Consider the following 25000-nt stretch of genomic DNA (forward strand, 5'->3'; position numbering starts at 1 on the left):
TTATATACATAATAATATTTATTGATTATATATGATTTTTCATTTTATTTGTTCCCCAAAGTGATGAAAATAAACATCACCAAAAATTTTTCATTCGGGTTAGTGCATTGCATCAGTTAAGTGTGAGTCAATTCCATTCCATATAGTTAGTGTCTGTGAAAAAAAATACTGCAAATTTCAGCTGCAAACTTGTCTGGTGTCAAGTGAATGAAGTGACAAACAGATATTCATCTGTGAACTGTTGGATTTCTCTTTAAATAACCAAAATGTGGCTTACAGACTACTAGGTTCTGATTACTAAAATTTTTAATTGGTTAACATTTCTGATTGGTTAAAATCTCCCAAATTCTGATTGGGTAAAATGACACATATGACAAAAGAGAACTAAAATGTCAGCAGTCAAGATAGTTCTGCCACACAGTCACTAAACTACTAATATTTAGTCAGTTTGAGTAGAAAGAGAAATGTTTCTACTACTACTACTACTACTAGTAGTAGTAGTAGTAGTAGTAGTAGTAGTAGTAGTAGTAGTAGTCATAGTAGTAGTAGTAGTAGTAGTAGTAGTAGTAGTAGTAGTAGTAGTAGTAGTCATAGTAGTAGTAGTAGTAGTAGTAGTAGTAGTAGTAGTAGTAGTAGTAGTAGTAGTAGTAGTAGTAGTAGTTGTTGTTGTTGTTTAGCCTGAAGAAAGTCCTGATTAAACAGACTTAACTTCAAAGATATTCCAGCTTCTACCATTTTATCTTTTTGTATGTCTAGAACTATTTTCCCTAGTGTATCCTTGTTTTAAGACGATAGGGCAGGACTTGAGGGAATCTAGCTGCTATTACTAGCAGGCTTAGCAACTATGTAAAGGCTTTCTTGGTTCATAAATGCCTCCAGTGTTTTGAAACACCCTTACACAGGAAAATGACTTTAAAACCTTCCTTTAAGAAGTGATTTCAATGTCTTTTATAACTTCTGTAGCTTAACTTTTAAAAGGCGTTTGTATTTCCAAGAAACATTTGCATTATAAGTGCAGCAAATTTAGTGTATGTGTATTTGTGCATGCATATACACATACACACATCACCATGCATGCTGAAGATGTTTGCATTTATGCATGTTCATGCTCTCTCTCTCTCTCTCTCCCTCTCTCTCTCTCTCCCTCTCTCTCATTCCCTCTCTCACTCACTCACAAAAATATATGCACAAAATCAGATTCCATTCTGGTTAAGGAACAAACCCATTTACATAACATGTCAATGAAACACATATAAGGAGGTCAATGAAACACATATAAGCCCAAGTTAGAGGACACAGGCACATAATCACTTCGTCAGAAGTATTTTTCAATTGTTTTTCCGAAAAGCAGTTTTTTTTTTTAATAACGCTCCTACATGTGTATTAAATTCAGTATTTAGATATGGACAACTTTATCTTGCACACCCAAAGAACTGTAGCAATTTACTACATAAAGTTCTACTACTGAAATAAAAATCATTATGGATTTTTTTAATATAGTAATTATAATATGTGTTAAGTCAATAAGTGCAAGACCAAAATTATAAAGCTTTCCTACAAAAAAATATTCTTTTCAGATTTCTAAATTTTCAATTATTGGAACATTTTTGGAAATCATTTTCTTAGAAGAGAAATTTATAAAATATTTTCCACAAAACTTATTTGCACTTGAAATAAAATTTAGTGAAGTTTCCAGCTTTATTTCAGTGTCAGAATATACATTATCTTTGAGCTTTGTTTGTTTATATTTCTATAAAATATTTAAATAACTCAGTAGTTAAAGTGTTGAAATCAGAGCCATAAGTGTGATATTTAAATCTTTCTGAAGACATTAAATTGCATGTGAAGTAGGGGCTTTCGTTGTTTCTATTACCTGAGCACATCTAGAACAAAGAAATCATTCTCTGCCCGAAAGTGCATTCAGCCATAATTTTTTCTTTTATGTCTAATTTTAAAAACAACTTCCGTTTATGGTTAGTGAAAGTAAATGTGAAAAAAAATATTACCAATAAAAATTGTGACTTCCACTCCAGTGCTTAGAACACATTGTTAACTCACAAAAGCTTCTCAGATAATTATCTTCTACAGTTTAAAATTGCTCAATTTAGACAACAATATAATAATTATTTCCTACTACATTTGTCCATAAAGTGATATCAAATACTGTTCTGAAGAGTATTTGATATCACTTTCCACTATTTATCATTGAAGGTCTGAGCATTTACTTATTTTACAGGCCTGATTAATTTGTCTCAGCTGTCTGTAGAAAGTATCATTAAAATCAGCTAGCTCTAAAATATTATACAAAAAAGATTAAGTCACTAGTAAACTGCCATAGCAATTCCTTTTATATTGCTTAACATCAGCAACTAATGATCTGACTTATAATTATGATATAACTGCAATTATTATGTTGTTTATAAGTCTATAGGTATGATATCAGAGCTTGTATGTGTAGTGCTAAATATGTGTGTGTAACAAAGACTTTAGCTCCATATTGACTAATCATTAAAAATGCATTTCTATAGACAAATCTTTTGTAACAAAGACTTTAGCTCCATATTGACTAATCATTAAAAATGCATTTCTATAGACAAATCTTTTATAAACAATGAGAATAACTTCTTTATAAATAATCTAGTTAGTGTTATTATTCTTGAAGCTCATTGCTTACTGATATTACATACTACACTGACTATAGTTTTATTTGAATATTTTACATGTTGTTGATATCAAATACTTGTATATTAAAGATAAAAGGTAAAAATTATTGATCTTAATGGAGACATGTTTGAAATTTAAATGCAATAAACACATATGCTGTCTGTGATATGTTAGCATTCCTATTCATCTTCGATCTGTTATGCTGTTTCGATTTATAAGGTATTTCACTACCCTCTTTATGCTGGTATATTGAAGAAAATGTGACAGCAGCAGTTGTTGCAGATGAAGCAATGGTAGCAGCCACAGAAATAGAAACAGCAACCATAATATGCAGTCTTAGCATTTACAGTGAAATTTATTAACAAAAGCTAAGTAGTAAGTGTTAGTGATAGCAGTGGAACTACTATGGAAGGAAACTATCCAAGCCAATACTGATTCTCTTTGATGAACAGATTTAAGATTTTAGATTATTTCTCTCTTTCCTCCTCCATGCACACACACACTCTCTCTCTCTCTCTCTCTCTCTCTCTCTCTCTCTCTCTCTCTCTCTCCCTTTCTCTCTTTCTCTTTCTCTCACTCTCTCTCTCTCTCTCTCTCTCTCTCTCTCTCTCTCTCTCTCTCTCTCTCCCTTTCTCTCTTTCTCTTTCTCTCACTCTCTCTCTCACTCATTTTTTCTTTATTCTCCAATTTCCTTTCTCTCATTTTTTCTCTTTCTGCTTTTCCTGCTTCCTCACTTGTTTTTCTATTTGTTAGGTTGTCTCACCACTCGTGAGTATGTCTGTGTGTGAGTGTGTCTGTGTGTGAGTATGTGTATGTATACACTCAAACACACACATATATATGTATACACACACACACACACACACACACACGCATGCATATATATATATATTCAGGTGATGGTCACTAAATATAAAAATAGTTAATGAATGATCTTCTCTCAGCTGTCATATTCTTCATTAAAAAGGGCACCTCTCAGTCTTTCTATACCTGTCCCTATGTGTATTTCTATCTTTCCATTTACTCACACACATATGTAAGTGAGCATGTATATAATATGTGTGTGTGTATGTGTGTATAATGTATGTATATATATTTATGCATGTATGTTTGTGTGTGTGTATGTGTGCATGTAAATAAATATGTGCATGTATATTCTTTACATTTTTAATTAATATGTCTCTATTTTGCAACTTTTTCTCCTTAACATGTCTTCAACCTTCCAACTAGTTCAGATTTTGGCTAGCCAACTACATCTGCAAAAGCCAAAACAATCATTACCTTTTTTCAATAACTGTATTCTCTACCTTGCAATCACACTTGGCTACTTCTTCAGATATATCATTTATTTACTACAGATAATAATGTATAAAATTTATGCCAAGAAAGATATCTTCTCCCTAGAAGATGGCATACACAATAACACTTGCTAATACCAATTACATTTTGTATTGTTAGTTATTTGTGTGTGTGTATGTGTGTATGTCAATGCTTGTGTGTGTGTGTTTGTGTGTGTGTGTGTGTGTGTGTGTGTGTGCACGTGCACACATGTGTATGAGTATGTGTATGTGTTTGTCAATTTGGTGTGTTACCTCAAAAATATGTTTATAGAAATATGATCCAGAGCTTTATTTTCTCCTTAAATTTTTAAAGCTAAATTGTTCATTATCTATTGATTTGCCTACATGTAAAGAAAAGATATTGATTTGCATGTATGCTAAGAAAAAAAAAATTATTTTCATATTGACAACTGATGTCAGTTTACAGCCCAAAATCTATATTTCTCTCTGCTAGCTCTGTTTTGGAATAACACTCACTATACACATAGCAGTTTACAGATACTCACAATTGGATTACTATAACCTACATGCTACATTTTACATGTTTTAATAGGATTGATAACTTCTATTTACTGTGATATTTTCAATAAGTTTTATTATGAAATCTTCAAATATACCTCTATATATTGTGCTGTTCGTGATAACCTTGCATTTACTTTGATTGGAAGACTACTACAGTGATGCCACTACCTAAATCAGATTGACTTAATATTTACTCTTGTTACTATTATTCTATGCATGTAAGCTCTATAATGTACCAATTATGTCTTAGATTTACTTATCAACAGGCTCTATTCCATTTAATGTTACATATTCTTTTGATGGGCTTGTTATCATAGTAGCATGACTTAAAGAATATTCTTATGGATGTCGTATGCTTTGTTTAGAACAAGCTGATATGTACTCCTTGTTGATGTTTCAATACTACAAAACAAATACAATGCTATTGTTTTTTTATATATTTACCTACTTGCTCTTCTTGGATTGAATTCTATTGTACATGGCTTATCTTCTGTTCCACAGAAGAGGAAGCTATCATTAACCATACACCAGAATCTCAATTATATTTTGATAAATTGGTTCCATTATATTTGTATGGATGAGTGGGCATAGGAGTCGAAGTCTTTTTCGTCGGCGCCATCCGAGTACCAGTAGTGACTTGGACAGTCTTACTGTACCAGTAATTACAGTCAACATGCAATATCTATCTCCCAATCTTAATACCTCATCGGGCAGCCAAGGAAAAGCTCGCAACTGGCTGTCAAAATTAAGACGAGAGCCACGAAGTAAAAGCAAAAATTCTTTGTCTTCTTCTTCCAGACATTCAGAGGATTTGATTGTTACCCCATTTGCCCAGATTCTGGCCAGTTTACGCAGTGTTCGGAATAATTACCTCAACTTAACCAATGTGAACTTACCAAAAGAGAGGTTAGTAATGATTTCTACTTTTTCTTATGTCAGTTGAAAAATGTAATAAAATAATGTCAATTAATAATTATCAATAAGTATATACACATTAAAAGACACATTGCTACAATATGCATACTAGACACATACACACATATATACACATGTGTTTTGTGTGTGTGTGTGTAATTATGAATTGATATGTGGGTGTGTGAGCATGTTTGAGAGTATGGGGTTGCAAATATACATGTTGAATAACAGAATATGTGTACCTGCTTAAATGTCATTAATTCACATCTGCAGCAGGCATTTTATTTTGTTCCTAAGCATGACAACTCCATGTGCCTCTGTTACTCTTGCAATATGGAGTTAGTACCTGATTTCCCAGGAATATTTTCAGCTTCGTAAATCTACTAACAGGTGACAACTGTGAGCTTCTTTAATGTGTTCATACCTATTAATCCAATGCATGCATTTTTTTAAAGTTTACCTGGATTTGTCATCAAATCTGATGATATACATGTGTATGTAGGTGAGGTATATATACAGATATACATACATATACATACATATGTCATAATTTGGTGACAAACCCAGGCCCTTTTCTAAATGCAGCATGTTCTGGATTAAAAAGCTATCTTAGATTTTAACCATGAAGAAGTATCAGCAGTTATAAGTCTGTTTGCTTATATTTCATAAATATGATTTCATATTTCAAATAAATTTGAAGAAGTTTATGTCTTGTGCCAAATCTACATATTTATGTTTTGCAAAATTCTACAGATTTATGTATGTGTGTGTGTGTACGCGCACATGCACACGTGTGTGTGCATGCATGCATGTATGTGCATGCATGCATGTGTATGCATGCATGTGTGTGCGTGTGTGTGTGTGTGCATGAATGTAGACAGGGTGAAAGAGAAAGAAAGATGTGTGACCTTTAATTATAAATTCAAATTTTGTTATAGACAATATGTCTTTGGCATGACACATTAATACTTGCTTCATGATAGTGGGATTGCCACGAGCAAGGGTATCAAGCAGTCATAAGAAATCCTTCTATTTCTGCTGCCACTGAGTACATGCAAACATAACAATTTATATAATTATTATGTGATTTATTTTGAAATAAACTCTGCCAGAAAATCAGAAATTGTCTGTTTATTCCATCAAAATATTTATGATAAAAATCTAAAACTTTCTATTGTTAACTGAATGGAACAGATGTCAAATACAGCACAGTTGTTCTGCTAATGTGCACCTATTACACACAAAGCTTTAGTGTTATTTCATTAAACATGACTTTCAAATGTGACATTTATACAAAAATCATTAATAACTAACATTAACTACAAATCATTATTTTCATTAAAAAAGAAATCTTATTTGAATCTTTTTTTTACTGTTCTAAATTTACATTGAAATATGTTCATGGTAGCAATTAAAGTATTTTATTTGACAGTGTTACAGAAAATGAGAAGAATCAACTATTTGGTAAAGGCAGCAATCCAAATGCAAATATAAATTCTTTTTAAGTTATTAAAACTCCATGTTTTTGAAACATTATTTCTCTATTTCCACCTTTACAACTATATCGGTAACTGCTACACTAGTAAAACTGTATTTTTTATGCAAGTTGTTCCAACTCTTGAGAATATGTGTCTAAACTAAAATATATGAATATATTTCAGTTTATTACACCATATATAAAATAATCAGTAATATATATATATATATCATTTGTATTAAAACGTTTTAGCAAATATTAATATTCTCTATATGCAATAACCAACTATTCATAACTAACAGGTGAAAATATTTCTACGTATATGACATTGAACATATATATAATACATTATATATAATTCAGCATACAAGCAATAACAAACCGTGTATATTGTAAGCAGAAGATTGTTAGAACATAGTGAAGGAAAATCTTATGTACACAGAAGATGAATAGTTATGTTGATACACTAAATTATTTCATTATTCTTTCGGTCTACTTGAAGAATATTATACTAGTCTACCAAAAATCTTTATAATTATGATTAAATAATTACCCCAACCATGATTAAAACAGTAATGATCAATAGTTCTAAAATGTTTACTACTTCAACCAGACTGCCTATCATTAGTGACAGAAAATTAAGACCCCACTATACATTTGAACATTTTTCTCTATATTTCCTTTCCATATACCTGCTCAGCAACAACTCTCACTAAAATATAATATATATTAAGATTCAAAAGCAAGAATTCCCAGGCAGTCACAGTTTGAGCAGTTGCTATTTTTCATCTTATGAATCCTTACCAGTTATCAATCAATTATTGATTAACAGATTAGTACTGAGTAGTCTCTTTGTGGATATTATAACTGTCAATAGTGTTATCAAAAGATTGTTTATTTATTAATGTTTGTCATATAATACTTGATCTTCATTAGCAGCCATTGAAATGATTTAGACATTCTTGTGAACATGATGTTTATGTTTTACTTGAAAAGTTAAACATATATATAAATATATGTGTATGTGCATCTGCCTTAGCAAACATCAAGGTCAAACCAATATTACTTTCTTTAATTTCTTTCACTTCCACAAAAATTGATTCACAGTTCCAAATTAAGCAAAAGTTCACTTTTCTGAAATTTAAAAATATTTAGCACTTCTTATTCTGTTCAAATATTTAAAGTACTAAATTTAAATTGTGTTACCTCTTTGTCACAAATTACTGTATTTTACTGCTTTCTTTTTATCATGGCTAGAACCTGAAGCTAGTCATCTTCATACAATTACATAGTCACCTTGCAAAAGTTTAATACACAAAGGAAGTGCTTTTGTTTTCTTTGACATGTTTTTCTTCAAATTTTCCTTCAATAGTTTATAGTCTCCCTGAATCCTCATAAAATGTATGAAAGTTCCATTTTATATGTACCTGTAATATAATGTATTAAATAACTGAAATTTGAATAGTTCTTTCTATTAAAACAATCTCTTCAATATTTTTTAAGATTTGACCTTTGAGATGAACTATTCTATTTCTTACTTTAGTTTGTCAATTTAAAAAGTAGCTACTAGTTGTACTTCATGAACTATTTCATACTTTAGAAGCACTACCTGTTTTTAAAACATTAATTTCAGAAATTGGTGTAAATAAAAATAATAAAAAATCCACTAGTTTGCCTTTTATTTTATATCAGATATATTTCTGAATTGTGGAAACTATGGTACTGAGAATTACTTTATGTTTCCTGCTAGGCATCCAACTGTTTGGTTTATTTTTCATGTTGCTGGTAACATTAGTTGCTAACCACATGTCACTACCTTATTTTCTCTCAACTACCAAACCATATAGCTTTTAATTTGCCATACATTTCCATTTGTATAGCACTCCATGCACTTCTATTTATGTACTTGTCTGTGATTTTTCTCAAGTTTTCCATACAAAACTACTTTCTCAGGTTTATTATTTTGATTCTGCTAGGCCAAGGTTAATAATATACAGATACTCAATCCATTTTGGACACCTTTGTAATACAGTCAGGAACTTGCTGAAAATGTTTTGTGGTTACTCAGTTTTGTACTTACCACATTGCTCCATCAAATACAGTCCAAAGAATGCACTTAAATTGTTGACAGTAACCAAGGTGTCTCATTGATTTTGAAGTATGGCATCACATCAAAGGAATTTCTGTAGATTAATAATTGCAGTTAAAATAATTTGTTTTCTGCTAAGTACTTATAGTTGTTTCACCAAAATAAAAACGAAAATCTAATTTTTTTTGCTCCATATATTGGTAAAAACTCCATATCCTTAACTATTAAATTCATATCTTTAGTTCTACATTTTGGTAAAATGCTATATTACACTCTTCATATTTCTGTGTACATGTTTTAGTAAAAACTTGATACTATGTCTAAAATTATTAAAATCTGCCTTAATTTAATTGATTCTCATTAACATGATTCTTTAAATCAAGACATTTATTTCTCCTTGCTACCTTTGTAATACATAATGTTATTTTGTCAGCAGTTTCAAAGGCTTCAATACAAATTATTTAGCCATCTGACCCTAAGTGAAATTATCTTTCGAGTATTCCTTTAATTACTTCAAAATAAATGAAAACAAAAGTTGTGTATGATGTTGCTGGTGTTTGCTCCCAGGATGGCCTCAATCAGGCAGGCCTATGATTAATGACATTCTAGGGATGATTATTCTACCTTTACTTCAGGCATGTGTATGCCAAACTACATTACCTAATATAGTTTGAAGTCATTGGGTAATATAGTTCTTTTTTAAAAACAGTACAGTGTGATTTGGGGGAAATTTCGCTGCTATATCTAGCAAATCGAGTGAACCACATGAGGGGTACATTGTTGGCTCATTGTTGTTAATGATGTCTATTTTGTGAAGGGAATGTGAGACTGATATTGTGAGAAGGAGCCATTCAACATAGTTTTAATGTTAGTCTTAATTCAAGCTGATTTAGACAATCACTAGTCACCCATTTCTAGCATCCACAATTTCTCCCCCCACACACACACACAATACATATACACATGTGTGTATAAACTTGAAATTTATTTGGTCTTTGTAATAACATTGTACAAAAATGAACAGAAAACTTAACACTACAGCAATATTATCTAATTTTACTATTTCATATACAAAATTTTTGACAATAAAAAACCCTTTTCAAAAAGTTTTTAAATTAATTTTTCAACTGTTAAGTCCTGATTTCATAATTTATTTCATGGGTGGTGTATCTGTATTTTAATTTTATTTTTATTTGTTTTTTCTATTAGTAAAACTTCCATAAAAAAATTCTCTCAATTATTGTGAAATTTTATATAAAGCTGTTGTACTGTTTTTTATCTTATTTATATTTCAGGTATTATAATATGTATTGCATTGACTGGTCAACCAGTGAGAAAGTATCATGCTTGTGTATCTAATGTAACAGTTTTAGTCATGAAGTTTACAATTTTCATTGTTTATATTGAAATTTGTACATTATGTTAGTTATCTGAATTATATACTCTGGTGTGCAAATTTATGGTTTCATTTTAGGTTAATTATTGTAGCATATTCTAACTATGACAATGTGATTAGATGTGATACATGTTAGGTTTTGTTTTATCCACTTTTAATGAACTGGGGTACATTTGGTTCATGTAGTATACCATATATATATGTGTGTATAGTTTTTGTATCTTTCCTGGGTGCTACATCTGTTACATCAGTGCAAGTGAATTTGTTCTTATATTGTTCAAGTTTATTATAATAACCAGCATTAATACTGTTTGTTTTACTTGCAACATATAATACAATAAACAAAATAAAATTAGAATAGTTTTATTTAGAATTCCTCAAAAAAAAAAATGAAAAGAACTTTACTATGGAAGCTTTACTAACAGCAAAACGTAAACCAAAACTTAACAGCACATAAAATAAACCATGAAATCAGTGCTTAAATAGCAAATAATTTTAAATACAACATTAATGATTTTGTCAGTTACAATAATATTCCTGTAATGTAATGTGACTACTGCAAAGTATGTAAACAGCACACTATTATCATTATACTTTCATTATGATGATGAGACGTAGAAGGTCTTGAAACATTAATGGATTTATGAATTTAGGAATACTATTGTCCCAAGTGAAACATACAGTACTAATAATGAAATACAAAAGTTGTGAATAAATATGAAGAAAATTGCACACAATCATGCTTTTAATATTACATATTTGAAAGACAAACTGGGTTCCCTATTTACAAATATAACACACACACACACACACACACACACACACACACACACACACACACACACACAGATACACATACACATTGTTATACATATGTATGTGTTTATGAATGTATGTATCTAAAAGATTTTGAAGAAAATAAACAAAAATATGCAAAAATGAAAGGAGAACTATAGCAGAATAACACTGTGCTAAGTGCGGAAATAATGTCACTCTTCAGTCACCCCTCAGTGTGGTTAGACTTGTCTTTGTAAGGCTGGCTTAACTTCACTTCTCAGAACTTATTTTCAAACAGTTGGCTTAAACGGTACAAAGATCAATCCAGCAGACACACTCATATGACATATTTTTAATGAGACATATAAGTCCTATGCTGGCCTAAAAGGTACTTAACCCTTTCATTACCAACCCGGCTGAAACTGGTTCTGGCTCTGAGTACAAATGTCTTGTTTTCATAAGTTTGGGATTAAAATCTTCCACCAAACCTTAGTCACAATTCACGTTCCTAACACTAGCTGAATGATAACTGAGTTGTTTTACTAAATTCTTTGTAATATTTAAGATTAATTGAAAGAAACACAGAGCATCTCAAATACAGTAACAAAAGGGTTAAAAATCTATAAATCAGACATGACAAACAGAACTGTGCCACTGGAGGTGAGACATATTTGCACTGTTTGTAACACAAATTGCAAACAGCTCTCAGAATTCAAAAGCCACTTATATGCTCCATGCATGGAAAAAGCACATGTAAGAAGTGGTCAAACTTTGAATTGTGGTAGACAGACTGAATATATTTTTATCCTCTTCATTGTTTTGATGTTCACTTTTCATGCTTACATGGATCAAATAGTAGATTCCTTATGGCAATGCAACATTTCCCTCTGACTAGACATGTTTTCATGAAAAACTGCAAATACAGGACACTACATGTAGGTGGGTGATGCTCATTAACAACTATCTCATGATGTCAATCAAGACAACAGGTGTCAAGTATATACGTGTGTGTGTGTGTGTGTGTGTGTGTTCATATGTATGTATCTGCAACAAGCTCCTTTCAGTTTCTGTCTACTAAATCTACTCACAAGGTTTTGGTCAGTTGAAACCACATTTATTAGGAAGCAGACTTCTTGATCGCAACCATGCCTTGACCTATAATTTGTAAAAAAAACTTTGTATATTGTGAAGTGAAGTGATTTATGACTGTCAATAGTCAATAGTTGAAGATATAATGTAAAATATAATGCAAGAGGGTGGAGAGACAGGAAAATTAGGAGAAAAGAGTTGTAGGCAGAAGAGAAGAAAAGGTCTAACCAAGGTTTGAATAAAAAGAAAACATAATGAAAGAGGGAGAGAAGGCTTGTTGCTGAGGGCAAGCAACGACAGGATGGTAAAGGAACTGGAGAGAAATGTCTTGGATACATCCTAAAACTAAAGTTTTCAAAAAGGGGAGATATATTAAGGATCAAGGTGACATACGTGAAAAAAAAGTTTGAAGGTCAGAAAGTCGATATGAAGACTTGCTTAAGATAGAGTATTAAAAGCGAAGGACTATCATGTGTAATAGAATAGAAAGAAGAGCTTGGTTTGAAGTGATTGTATAGCCTCGAATTAGTCCTTAACCAACAGATATACCTAAGATGGGAAATGTTCCAGCTGTGATCATTCCATTTTTATATATATGGACATAGTGTACATAAGACAGTCAGGTTTGATTTGAGAAAGATCTGACTGTTATTTGTAGCAGATCAAGTGACCATGTAGTAATTATCATACCATCTCATGGTTTATTGGTATGGGTATGTGTAACAGGAAGGTAACAGCATATATCCCAGGTGTGATAGAGAATAAAATTTAACAATGAATAATGTTAACCATATGTAAAGAAGTTAATTTCTTCAATCTTCAAGTTGAAGTATAACCAATAGAGTGGTCACAGAAACTGTGAAGAGATGATGGATTTAGTGTGGAGAGGGAAGTATGGAATGAGAAGAAAAATTAAGGGAAATTTGTACACTATAAATGCTATTATTGATAGTGAAAAAGGTGTCAAGGAAGCTGAAAGTTATGTTAGAGATGTTCATTGCTGATGAATAAGATTTAGCAGATGAGTTATTTTCTGGTAAATCAAGTTATTCTATGATTGGCCAATAGAATTGACAAATAGAATTGTGAACCTTGATGTGTCTACATACAGGTTAGTTTAATTGAAGCCAATCCCAGTCTCAAAAGTCACATAGCTTAGGTGTGGTTAAAATTCCACCAAAGAAAGTGAATAAATTTAGAGTAAGAATAAGTTCAGATAAGAAGAGCATGTAGGGTCTGGCAATTGAAGAAGTATTGTAAGTGTGATAGACCATCATTGAAAGGAAAGCCAATATATTAAGATTTAATGTCCATTGTGAGAAGTTTGGAAATTTCCAATTACATGTGAAAGGAGTTAAAAACATTGCAGATATGAGTAGTGTCAGTTATACCAGGGTGTAATGGAAAAGTGATATTTATTTGCTAAGATAATTGAGAAGAAATTCATCAGTTGAGCAGCTATAAGAATTAGAGAGACAAGATTTGCTAGGTTTTAGAAATTTCAGAAAGAAGTAGATAGTAGTAGTCAATGGTACTTTTAAGATGAATATAGATCTGTTCAAAGGAAGCAGAATGGTAGAGATAAGGTGACTAATACAGACTAAGACAATCTTTAAGTTTTAATAAGGAAAGTCTTTGAGTAATTTTTGGCAGAAGAGTGGGATGGCTGAGCTGTTAGAGCACTTGAGTGTCTGCATTGTCAGCTGGTTTAAGGTAAAGAACTTCCTACTATGAGGCTTTTGGAGTATGTAAATTGAAAGTTGTTAGGGCCAATTTGAGTGTCCAATTAAAACTGTGAAAGAAGTCTTTCCGCTGAGAATGTGAGAATATGTTGTTATTTTTATACTGTGCATATATATATATATATATATATATATATAAAGATATTACTATTATTGTTGATAAAGAACGACAATAATATAAGTGGCCAACAAGCATTAATGCCAAAAAGGTAAATTCATAAATTTATAATTAATTATTAATTATAATTGAGGGTACATGAAGTACCAGCTTTGCTAGAAATAGGAATTGAAAAATATTCAAATAAGCCACTATTTCACTGAAAATTCAACAAGCTGATGAAAATAGAGAAACAAGCAAAATCTAACTTACCATTGTGGCTGAAAGGCACAAATGAAGATCACAGATATACCTATATCATGTGATTTCAAACTTTGAGATATTTCTCTTAGTTCTCATCTGTAAGTCTTGCTGTTGACAAGGGTTAAATTTATACTTGCTTTGTCATGCGTGTCAAAATCATTGAAAGACCAGCATCAAATTGAAACGATATCAGTGTATAATTATACATAAATAAAGGTATTATTATTCTTATTAATAAATAATAACCACAATAATATAAGTGGCCAGCAAGCATAAATGCCAGAAAGGCAAATTCATAAATTTGTTAATCAATTATTAATTATAAATTTATGAATTTGCCTTTTTGGCATTAATGCTTGCTGGCCACTTATATTATTGTTGTTATTATTTATTAATAGTAATATCTTTATTTATTTATGTATAATTATATACTGATATCATTTGAATTTGGTGCTGGTCTTTCAACAATTTTGAACAGGGATAATGAAGCAAGTATAAATTTAACCCTTGGCAACTGTGAGACTTAATGATGAGAACTAAGAGAAATATCTTAAAGTTTAAAATCACATGATATAGGTATATCTGTGATCTTTATTTGTGACTTTCAGCTGCAATGGTAAGTTAGATTTTGTTCGTTCCTTGATTTTCATCAGCCTGTTGAATTTTCAGTGAAATAGTCGCTTGAGTTTTTTTTTTCACTCTTATTTCTAGCAACTCTAGTACTTCGTGTACCTTCAATTATATATATATATATATATATATATATATATATATATATATATATAATGTATGTATGTATGTATGTATATGGTACAGCTGTCAAAACAATTCTTCCTGTGTTTATTATTGTAGATGGTTTTAGTAATAATGTCATATCATGGAAAGGTAATATCTTGTAGACATTTTCTGACAACTGTTGCTGATATGAGTGTATTTTCCACATCAGTATGGCACAATCAACATTTTCTATCCCAACATAAAGTCTAGAGGCATCCCTATCCCTGTTGTTGATCAGATATTTAGCATTAAGTAGATTAGTCCAGCCATTCATAGTTCACATAGAGCAGCTGTATACTCAGAGTATCTGTTCAGGAGTTCTTTGCCTAATTTTATGATGTTATTACTTCTGCTGTTGAGATATAATGCACTTTCTTTATTGTTCAGTAGGTATGATTTGGCACTCAAAGGTCATTTAAACTAACCTTACATCTCCATCCTTCTGCTTAACATAGATCCTTTCAGAGTTGTCATGGATGAGGAGATTACTAGTTAACACATTCTTCATCCTGATATCCATGTTACAGATTTCTCCAAGTATCCACTCTAGTATTCCAAATTTTGGGACTAGCATGGGCACTGTGAAAGTATCGTGAGATTTGCTTGTTTTTTTTAACATTGACAGCTTTGAATTCCATAAGTCTGCTGGAGTAATCTTTTGTCAATATTGTTTCACTCTTCACACCATCCTTGATCTCCCCACCAACCATGGTCTGATGTTTTCCTCATCTATGTTTGGGTGTCAAAGAATTTAACGAAGTCTCCATTCCAACTACTACATGGTCTTCCTCTCCTTTTCTTTTTTTTTTCTAGACATAGTGTCCAATCTGTCCATTTGGTATACCACTTATTGTCCTTTCTTCTAAACACATGTCCTGCAAAAGACCATTTCAGAGTTTTTATTTTCCAGACAATACATTAAAACTGTTACCCCTCTTATCCTATTGTTTCTCCACCCATCCATTTTGTTAAATCTTGAGCATTTTCCTTTCCATGATTCTTTGTGTTGCTCTTAATTTATTTTCATTGCTCTTGGTAGTTCATATTTCTGATGCATATGTAATGGTTGAAGACCTTTCTTTTTAGACACATGGACAAAATTACTGCGCATATGGTTCAATTTACAAAAGGCTTCCCATCCCAAGTATATTCATTGTTCGATTTCTTTGGTCTGATTTTAATCCTTTAAACATATTTGTCCAAGATAGGTGTATTGGTGTACGTGTTCAACTATTTCATCATTTATTACTACATTTTCAGCTGTGGTTAGATGGTTGGAAAATACCTTCATTTGATTTAATATCTATTCTGAGTTCACATTTTTTGTTTTCTTCTTTTAGTTCTCTGAGGATTTCTGTTGATTTTTTAATGCTTTTGGAAATAAGTACAATACCATCAGCAAATTTGAGATGATTTAGCATGATATTTATTCTTTTATCTGACCAATATAAGATTTTAAAAATCTTTTCTAATACAGGTGTGAATAATTTGGGTAATATAGTGTCTGCTTGTGTGCCTCCTTTACCATTTTTGATATCAATTGCTTTGTTGTTTATAGTTGTTGTAGTTCTACAGTTGGTGTACACATTCTCTATTAACTTGAAATAATTTCCTTCGATTCCCTTTTCTTCCAGTATATCATCAATTTCCACAGAATCTTAGTATCAATATATGCAATATTCTCATCAATTTCAAGGTGTGCGTAGCGCTCATCACTAGTAGTCAAGAAAATAGAAAGCTATTGGTATCCATCTTCCTTCCCTGATTGACAATTTTTCCTTGTTTGACTACCATATATGAATGCTTATCCTGACCAAACTCCATTCCATTGTACCCTGAAAAAGTTGTACTTAGTTTTAATTGTGGTATATATTGCTCAAATGCAGCTTAAGGTGTGGGTAATATAATTTTTTCTTTTGTCAGTAGATACTACTGTGTAGCCTTTGTATTTCCTTAACAGGCTGACAAAAAGTTCATTGCTAGGACAAAGAGCATTGAAGATAAGCTGTCGGCGGTGCATCAGCATGGCCACAGCTCTAAGCTGAAACTATAAACAAATAAACCCATAAATATCCTTTTTGATAGCCTAATTCTGTTAGTGACTTTAGTAGTAGCCCCAGTTCTTATCAATAGCTCTGTGGACCATATTGTTGTCAGTCTCTTAACAATATGAGACTAACATATTGTTATGTCAGTCTCATATAGTAACTGGAACATTAGCAAAGCATAGTGACTCTATTATCATCCATGAATGAAGAATTAAGCCAAATGCCTTCTTATAGCCTAACCATTACAGCCAACAGGTTTTGGTAAAGCTGCTTAAGCTCCTTGAAACCAGTTCTGTTGATGAAAGACTGTTTGGTACTGCCCCAGATCCCTTTCTTACCTCCTGCCTGCTTTTCAGTCACCACAGTATATGTTTCATAGTGACCTAGGGGAACATATTCAAGCAACCTGTATAATTTCTATATCACATTCAAACATGCTTTAGGCCTGAAGTCTTTGGCAACATATGTCTCCTGGCTTTTACCTACTAGAGTTGTATGTACAGCTGTCTGACACACCAATCTCAGCATTTATTGGGGTTTTTTAAGGTTAATGATGGCTGCCCTGTAAAACATGAACTTTTTAAACCAATAACCGACTATCAGGTTTCTCCAAGGTGATTCTTTGTTCAGTAGTTTTGCAACAACCATCAAGAGAGCTTCACTGTTTATATATGTTTTAGGAGAGACATCTGCACATAACTCATTTAACCATTTCCTGTCGTGTTTGTGTTGGTTGTTTACATTTCCAATTCGTTCCCCAAATTACTCTAAATCATTACGGAGAGGAGCTTTTATTACTTGGATGACTTGGCTATGATACACTGCATGAAGGTTTAGTGCAAACTTGCAACTGATGTGCTTGCATTCTGGTAATATTTTCTGATAATGAAGTTTTTCACTTACTACTCACAATTTGTATTTAAGGGTAATTACTGCACCTGCCAGTGTCTCTTGTAGTTCCAACTGACCTTATATAATCTTTCATGAAGTCACAGCTGCTGGTGCGGGAATCTATTATTCGTTTTGCATTTAATGATAGTGTCTAAATGTCCAATATTTTTTCTAAGTTTGTTGATATTTGTCTGGAGAGAGGTTATTCATTTTAGTTATTTTGTTTTTCTTGTTACAATTGATTTCTGTTACTCCCATCTACAAGTGGATGATAGTCACAGCACAGTATAATAGAGCATTCGTGTGTGTGTGTGTGTGTGTGTGTGCATGTGTGTACGTGTGCATGTAGTACATGAATTCATGAATACAAAGAAAGGTATACTAAATGCCATATAAGAGAATTACCTTTACTTTGAGAGAAACGTAAATAAGCAGCTAGCAGCAATTGCAACTGTCTAAGAATGAGGAGGGGAGATAATCTCAAGCAATTAACAATGTTTTGGAAATAACTTGCTATTTATGAAAAGGTAGTGTTTGTTTCTTTCTGGAGACCCATACATACACACTCACAAAGACGTGCACACACACTCACAAAGACATGCACGCACACACGCACACACACACACACACACACACGGAGGATTTTTACATGGAATTATATAAATGGCTAGACTTTGAAGGACTGTTATGAGAACTTGTTCAATAATGAGTATTGTCGTGGCACTCTGTCGGTTATGACGCCGAGGGTTCCAGTTGATCCGATCAACAGAGCATCATGCTCGTGAAATTAACATGCAAGTCACTGAGCACTCCACAGATACGTGTACCCTTAATGTAGTTCTCGGGGATATTCAGCATGACACAGTGTGACAAGGCTGACCCTTTGAAACACAAGTACAACAGAAACAGGGAGAAAGAATGAGAGAAAGTTGTGGTGAAAGAGTACAGCAGGGTTTGCCACCACCACCCCTACTGAAGCCTCATGAAACTTCAGGTGTTTTTGCTCAATAAACACTCACAACGCTTGGTCTGGGAATTGAAACCAAGATCCTATGACCACAAGTCTGCTGCCCTAACCACTGGGCCATTGCACCTCCACCATAATAATGAGTATACATAGGTGACAAAAGATAAGTAGATCTAAGAGAAACTAGCCATTAAAGTTGACATCAGTACAATTGCAAGCATAATTAAGGATATAAAGGCAAGAAAAACAGTGGGAGCATTAGGGATAGTTCCTGGTTATTCCCAAGATGCTGTCTAGTGAGAATCCCAAGATGATTGTAATGTGAAATGCAAACATCTTAAACATCTGTTCATCACACATACACATTGTTTACATTTCATCAGTTTCATAGAAAAAAAGTTATATATTATTTAAAATTTAATGTTATTCCTAATTTGATATGTATTAAGTTTCTAAGCAAACTAAGTGATGACTCCTTGTTTTCAAGTCTGCATTGTCAGTAGAGAGGTATGGCTAACTCCCTGGCAGAGAATCTACCATTATTCTTATTATTTTTATTATTAGTTTTAAATGTAATTCTCTGTTGCATCTCTGGATTCTTTTGCACCACATATATATTAATAACACTTCTCAACCCTTTTATGATCATATTTTTATTGACACTCTGTTCATAAAGTACAATTAATTTTGAAAATAAACCAAGATTCAGGAGAGATTTTCATTAAGCTGGTACTTGGAACATAACAAAAGATTCTTACATAGAATTTATTATGGAAAGTTTTGATTTCAATTCAAGTACATTAAAATAACAACTTCCATGTGGTGGAAGGAGTTGGTAACAAATAGGTTAAGTAGCTAAGTAGTCTAATTCTTTTGTTCTTTGAATATTTTTCAGATCCTTCTACAGTTTGCCATGATCTTTGAGTGGATTCTATAGAAAGCTTTACAATTATAGGTTTTGCTGAGTTTAGCAATGTCTAAATTTTTGTTAATTCTGTTAACTTTGAAGTTCCTAGTGCTAAAGGATTTGTTGACTGAGAATTAATATTATAAATGATGTTTTGCAAACAACTTGCACATGCAAGTGCTACCAGTCAAAAGCTCCACATACTGGAAGCCAGTAAGTGTATGGGGTCATCAGGAGAGAATGCACGCTGTTTCTGGGCCTACCTCTCAACTGCATCATTGCACACCAGACCCCTCACTGATATGAGGCCCCGCTTGCTAGATCAACTGGTTATCAAATAAAGCTCAATATTCTTCTAGCCATCGCTCATCATCTCTTTTTAACCAATTAGAAGAGACAGATAATACTATTTGTGACCAGCATTTATAACATTTTAGAGAATGAACATTTATCAACTAGTTCGAGTGTAAGGGCTTGCTTTTAATATATTACGAAATATTTATATTTATAACAACTGTAATGTTAGACTAGGTGAACAGTATCTAAAGTATGTTGCATTTGTATCTATATGGAATGATCAAGTATGGAAGGGTGAATTATTAATGGAAATGAATGCTGATTTTGCAATAATTTAGTATAGCTAAGTCTCACCATCTTTGATGAGATTTCAAGATATAAAATTTGAAGCGAATTTCTTCTTTCTTGAATAGAGAGGATGTCATATTGCAAGACTATTTCTTTATGTATCATGGTGCTGTGGAAAGAGACTATATTGTTCTTGTTCTCTTTAGAGAACATTTTCAAGGATTTTGTTTATGAAAGCTGTACCAGTCTGGTATGTGTGCTAAGGTTGTATGTGAAGGTCTACAAAGAATAAGTTATGATATCACTACATAGGTGTACATGTGATTAGAAATAACAGTGAGTAGGTTGTTAATGTAGAGAAGAAAAATGTATGAAACATTTCAAGTTGGAAAAATGGGTAAAAAGCTGCTTAGCTCTAAATTAATTTTGATTAAGCAGAGTGATCTAAAATTACCAGCCCTGGCCATGATATTTTCTTGTGTATCTAAGATTACAATAGAGTAGACATTTCTCTTCAATGCTGAGATTTTAGTAGCAAGCAGTCAGTAGTAGTGAACACCTATGAAGAATGTAACTGGTAAAAACAGATTGTTACATTCCTTTGAAACATCATTTAAAATGCATTATAAAACTTTTCATGGGTGATTTGAAATTATTGATTCTTCTCACTTTGTAGTATTTTCAAGAGGGAAATTAACATGTCACAAGAATCTGATGCAAGTAAATGTAAAAGCTTAAGCAAAATTTCCGTTTTCATATGTTTAAACTCATATACTCCGTCCAATCATTTCTCCTTAGCAGCCAGTCAGTAACAGTATATAGATTTCCTGAGCACGTGGAATGCTGCTGATAAATATAGATTAGGTCACTCACCTTTTTAAAAGTCATGTAAATTACACAATTGCTCGCATTTTGTTTGTAAATATCTATTCTCTCTCACTTTGGTCAAAATTATTTTTATATCATAAATGAACCTAAATCCCACCCTTTTCTCTTATTTTTGAAAACTACATTCTTTTCTCTCTATCTTCAGTTAGTAACAGACAACATGCATGCAGTGGAATTATTTTCTTTGATGTAGTCAGAATAAAGTTGACAGTTCTTAACATAAGCAAAATCTCTCAGAACATATTGTAAACAATCAAACAAAAACTTCATTTCTTTCAGTTTTCTGAAATAGGTTTTGGAACAACTACAGAATAAATTCCTTTGAAAGAGGTAAAAATGATTATTTGAAAAATAAATTTAGAATATATGATTATAAATTTTTAACTTGCTTATTATAAATATATTAAACATTTGAGACAGAAAAGAGTATCAATCCCTTAAAGGGACCTGTATGATATTTCTCTCACTGCTCTTGCTATTGAGAATATTAAACAGCACCTATGACTCCCTTATTTTCATATTACATACTTAAATTTTTTTCTGGTATTTTTAAACTGTTTTACTTTTAAGAAGACACCTTACAGTTGCATATCACTAAATTTTTAGAAATGATTAAAGGAATTTCATCTAGAGAGATTTACAACATTTTTGAAGATTTTTAAAACCTTCTCATCAGCTTTGCCAAGTGAGTAAAATTAGTTGTTGTATAATGTTGTTCAGTTATACTATTTATATTTTATATATGCTTTGTTACTATTGTTAGATTATTGTTAAAGTCTATGTTATTACTAGAGAAACAAAATTTATTCTATTGCCTGAACTATTAATAGGAAGTGTGTTGTTAAATTCATGTTAACAAGATTTTATTAGGAATGGTACCAGATTTATTGACGTTTGAGATGTATATTATCAGAGAGTATATTATCAGAGAGTATATTAATTTACTTGTCAGGAAGTTTAAATGAAGTTTAGTAAGTAAATTCTGCTTTATACAAGAGAGTTCAGTAGTAAGATGTCAGAAGTGGAATTTTAAATTTAAGGTCCTTTAAGAATGTATTTTTACTTTCATCAGGTCTCTTTCACTGTTCAAGAATATTCCTTAGTGCAAGCATTTCTTTTTCTGTTCATTTCTAGAGTGTTTTAAATATGTAGTTAGAAAATATAATCAACTCAGTATCATATTGGTTCACAGGCTCTCAAGTCATGCATTTAACCAACCTGTTAATTTATATCATTTAAGCAAGAGGCTTAGAGAATTAAAAATCATAGTGCAATCATAGAGTTAAAAAGAATATGCTAGAGAAAGAGCTAGGAAACACCCTCTTTCACTCTGCAATAAACTGAAGCATTGAGACAACAATACAACTGACCCACATCAGAGCACACAGAGCACACAGCATTATTAAGTAAAAATTGAGTTCTTTGTTATTTGAATTAAGGCAAAATTCACTCAACAAACTTTTGTGCCTTGGATGATGCAGTCAGGCCCTATGGTATAGGAATAAATGTTCATGTAAACATTTATTCCTACAGCCACATTCTGTTCCTTAATAGCAATATGATTTGTGTAGCCTGCATTGACAGTGTATTTTTCTGATGTACAGGGAAGAGGATATATGTTTTTATATGTGTGCAATTGATATTTGTCAATATGGACAATTTATGGTCAACTGATATTTACTTCATATGTAGGTGTCTAGATATTCTCTTCAAAAATATCTGAAAATCTTTAGGTTAGGTCAAGTGTGGAGGCATGCATTGTTGCTGTGTGTTGCTGCATTCATCATTTCTCAGTATATTCCTGAGTCCTCCCAGGCCACCTGTCAAGCAGAATCCCAGTCAGTCCCCATCTCCACAAGACACTGTTCAGGCTCTTTCAGCAGTGCCTGAACTCGTTTGGTGTCAGGGTGCTTCGCAGGACTGTCTTTAGCACTAATCAAAGTAGATGAGGAGACTTCATCTGTGAAAAGAAATTCTAAAAGATTGACAACTCAGGATGAGACAAAAATCTATCAGAAATTACGTCAAAGTGAGATAAGTAGAGCAAAATACTAACTTCATTATAAGACAGGCTATGATAATGAACATATATATCATTGGTGTATATTTAAATATGTATGTATGTAGTATGTTTGTATACAATCATATACATATGAGTGGTTAGGAAGTTTGCTTTACAGCCATGAAGTTCCACAGACAATACCACTGTATTGCACCTTAAGCAAGTGCCTTTACTGACTTTGGATCAAAGCAAACCTTGTGAGTGAGTTTAAGTAGAAAGAAACTGCATAGAAGCCCATTAGGTCTAGCTGATTCTACTGGAGAATTACATGAATGATGCCAGTCAACCACTTTGCACATTAATTCAATGAGTAGATCATCCAACTGGATGCTCATATGACAATAATCAATGCTATTTGTGTTTGTGTGCGTGCGAATGATTACATGTGTCTATATTCAGGCAACTTTTAATATACTCCTATGTAGATGATGCAACACTTTTTTCTTTGATGACCTTCCATAGACATCATTTGCATATAGCCAAGATACCTTAAGACAAACTTGTAGTACTTGTAAGAACTGATTTCAGAAACACACTCCACAGGGACTTAATAAGCTAATGTTCTTCAACTGTACCAAGAAACAGTCTGTACAGAAAATGACTTACAATGCATCATGCTCTCTATTGTTAAACACTCTGAAACTCACTATAGATGATATGTCTCACAGTTATTGATATGTTATATTCATGATAATGTTTATAAGAGCTTAATTTAGTTCTCTATTCTATTATTAATATATTCACGAAGACAAGAGTAAAACATGCTTGCTATTTCATTTGAGAAAAGTTTTAGTGTGCCAATAGGATGTTGGTGGACCACAATTCAGTTATATCAGACATTGGAGGATTTGAACTTACTCTTGATATTGGATTACTTACTACATTCCCTATCACTCATGCTCTCAGTTTACTCAGATGAATAAATTACAATCATGAACTCACTTATTGACTTACTATTGTGAACTTATTTGATTATCATAAACACAATTTGACAATAAAGATTTTGCAACTCTAATAACCAGAAGATTTGCAGTTGAGTTAATACTGTGGTGATGTAGTCTAATAAGCACTTCATTCTTTGTAATGTTCTGCCTTTAGATGACACTAAGCCAAAATTCTTTGCATTATGTGGTGTCAGTGCAATCATAAAAGTGAAAGATATCCTCTTCTCTACTATTCAAGTTTGTTCATTTGATGATTTAGTGTGCTGTTGAAAAAATAAGTACAACTAAAAAAATACTATCATCTCAGGTTAAAATTTTGAAATCTAAAGCAAAAATAAGGAAAACTAGCATATGATTTCCTTTATAATACCCAATACACACACTTCTTTACATAAATTTTCTACAATCAAAGGTGACGCAGACATAGAATAATTAAAACTGATTTTTATTAATAGAATCAATTGTGCGCAGACGAAAATAAAGATTCATAATTGTCTGAGAACTTCACCAAAAGCCTCCATTTCTGAATCGGTTAGACTTGCGATGGTACAACCAGAGT

The 25000-nt window shown here is 32.2% G+C and overlaps 1 protein-coding gene across 15 annotated transcripts in view; it reads left to right on the forward strand.

The window, feature by feature from the left end:
• The window catches only part of LOC106867760 (3',5'-cyclic-AMP phosphodiesterase 4C), a 702494-nt gene that overhangs the window by 565234 nt on the left and 112260 nt on the right, over nucleotides 1-25000 (forward strand). For all 15 annotated transcript variants that reach the window (XM_014912735.3, XM_089365944.1, XM_089365946.1 and 12 more), the window contains one exon: nucleotides 5325-5432. In XM_014912735.3, coding sequence (XP_014768221.1) covers nucleotides 5325-5432 — 108 coding nt within the window. The remainder of the gene's footprint in view (nucleotides 1-5324; nucleotides 5433-25000) is intronic.

This window comes from Octopus bimaculoides, chromosome 18, assembly GCF_046866305.1.
Source record: "Octopus bimaculoides isolate indiv1 chromosome 18, ASM4686630v1, whole genome shotgun sequence".
Classification (NCBI taxonomy): domain Eukaryota; kingdom Metazoa; phylum Mollusca; class Cephalopoda; order Octopoda; family Octopodidae; genus Octopus; species Octopus bimaculoides.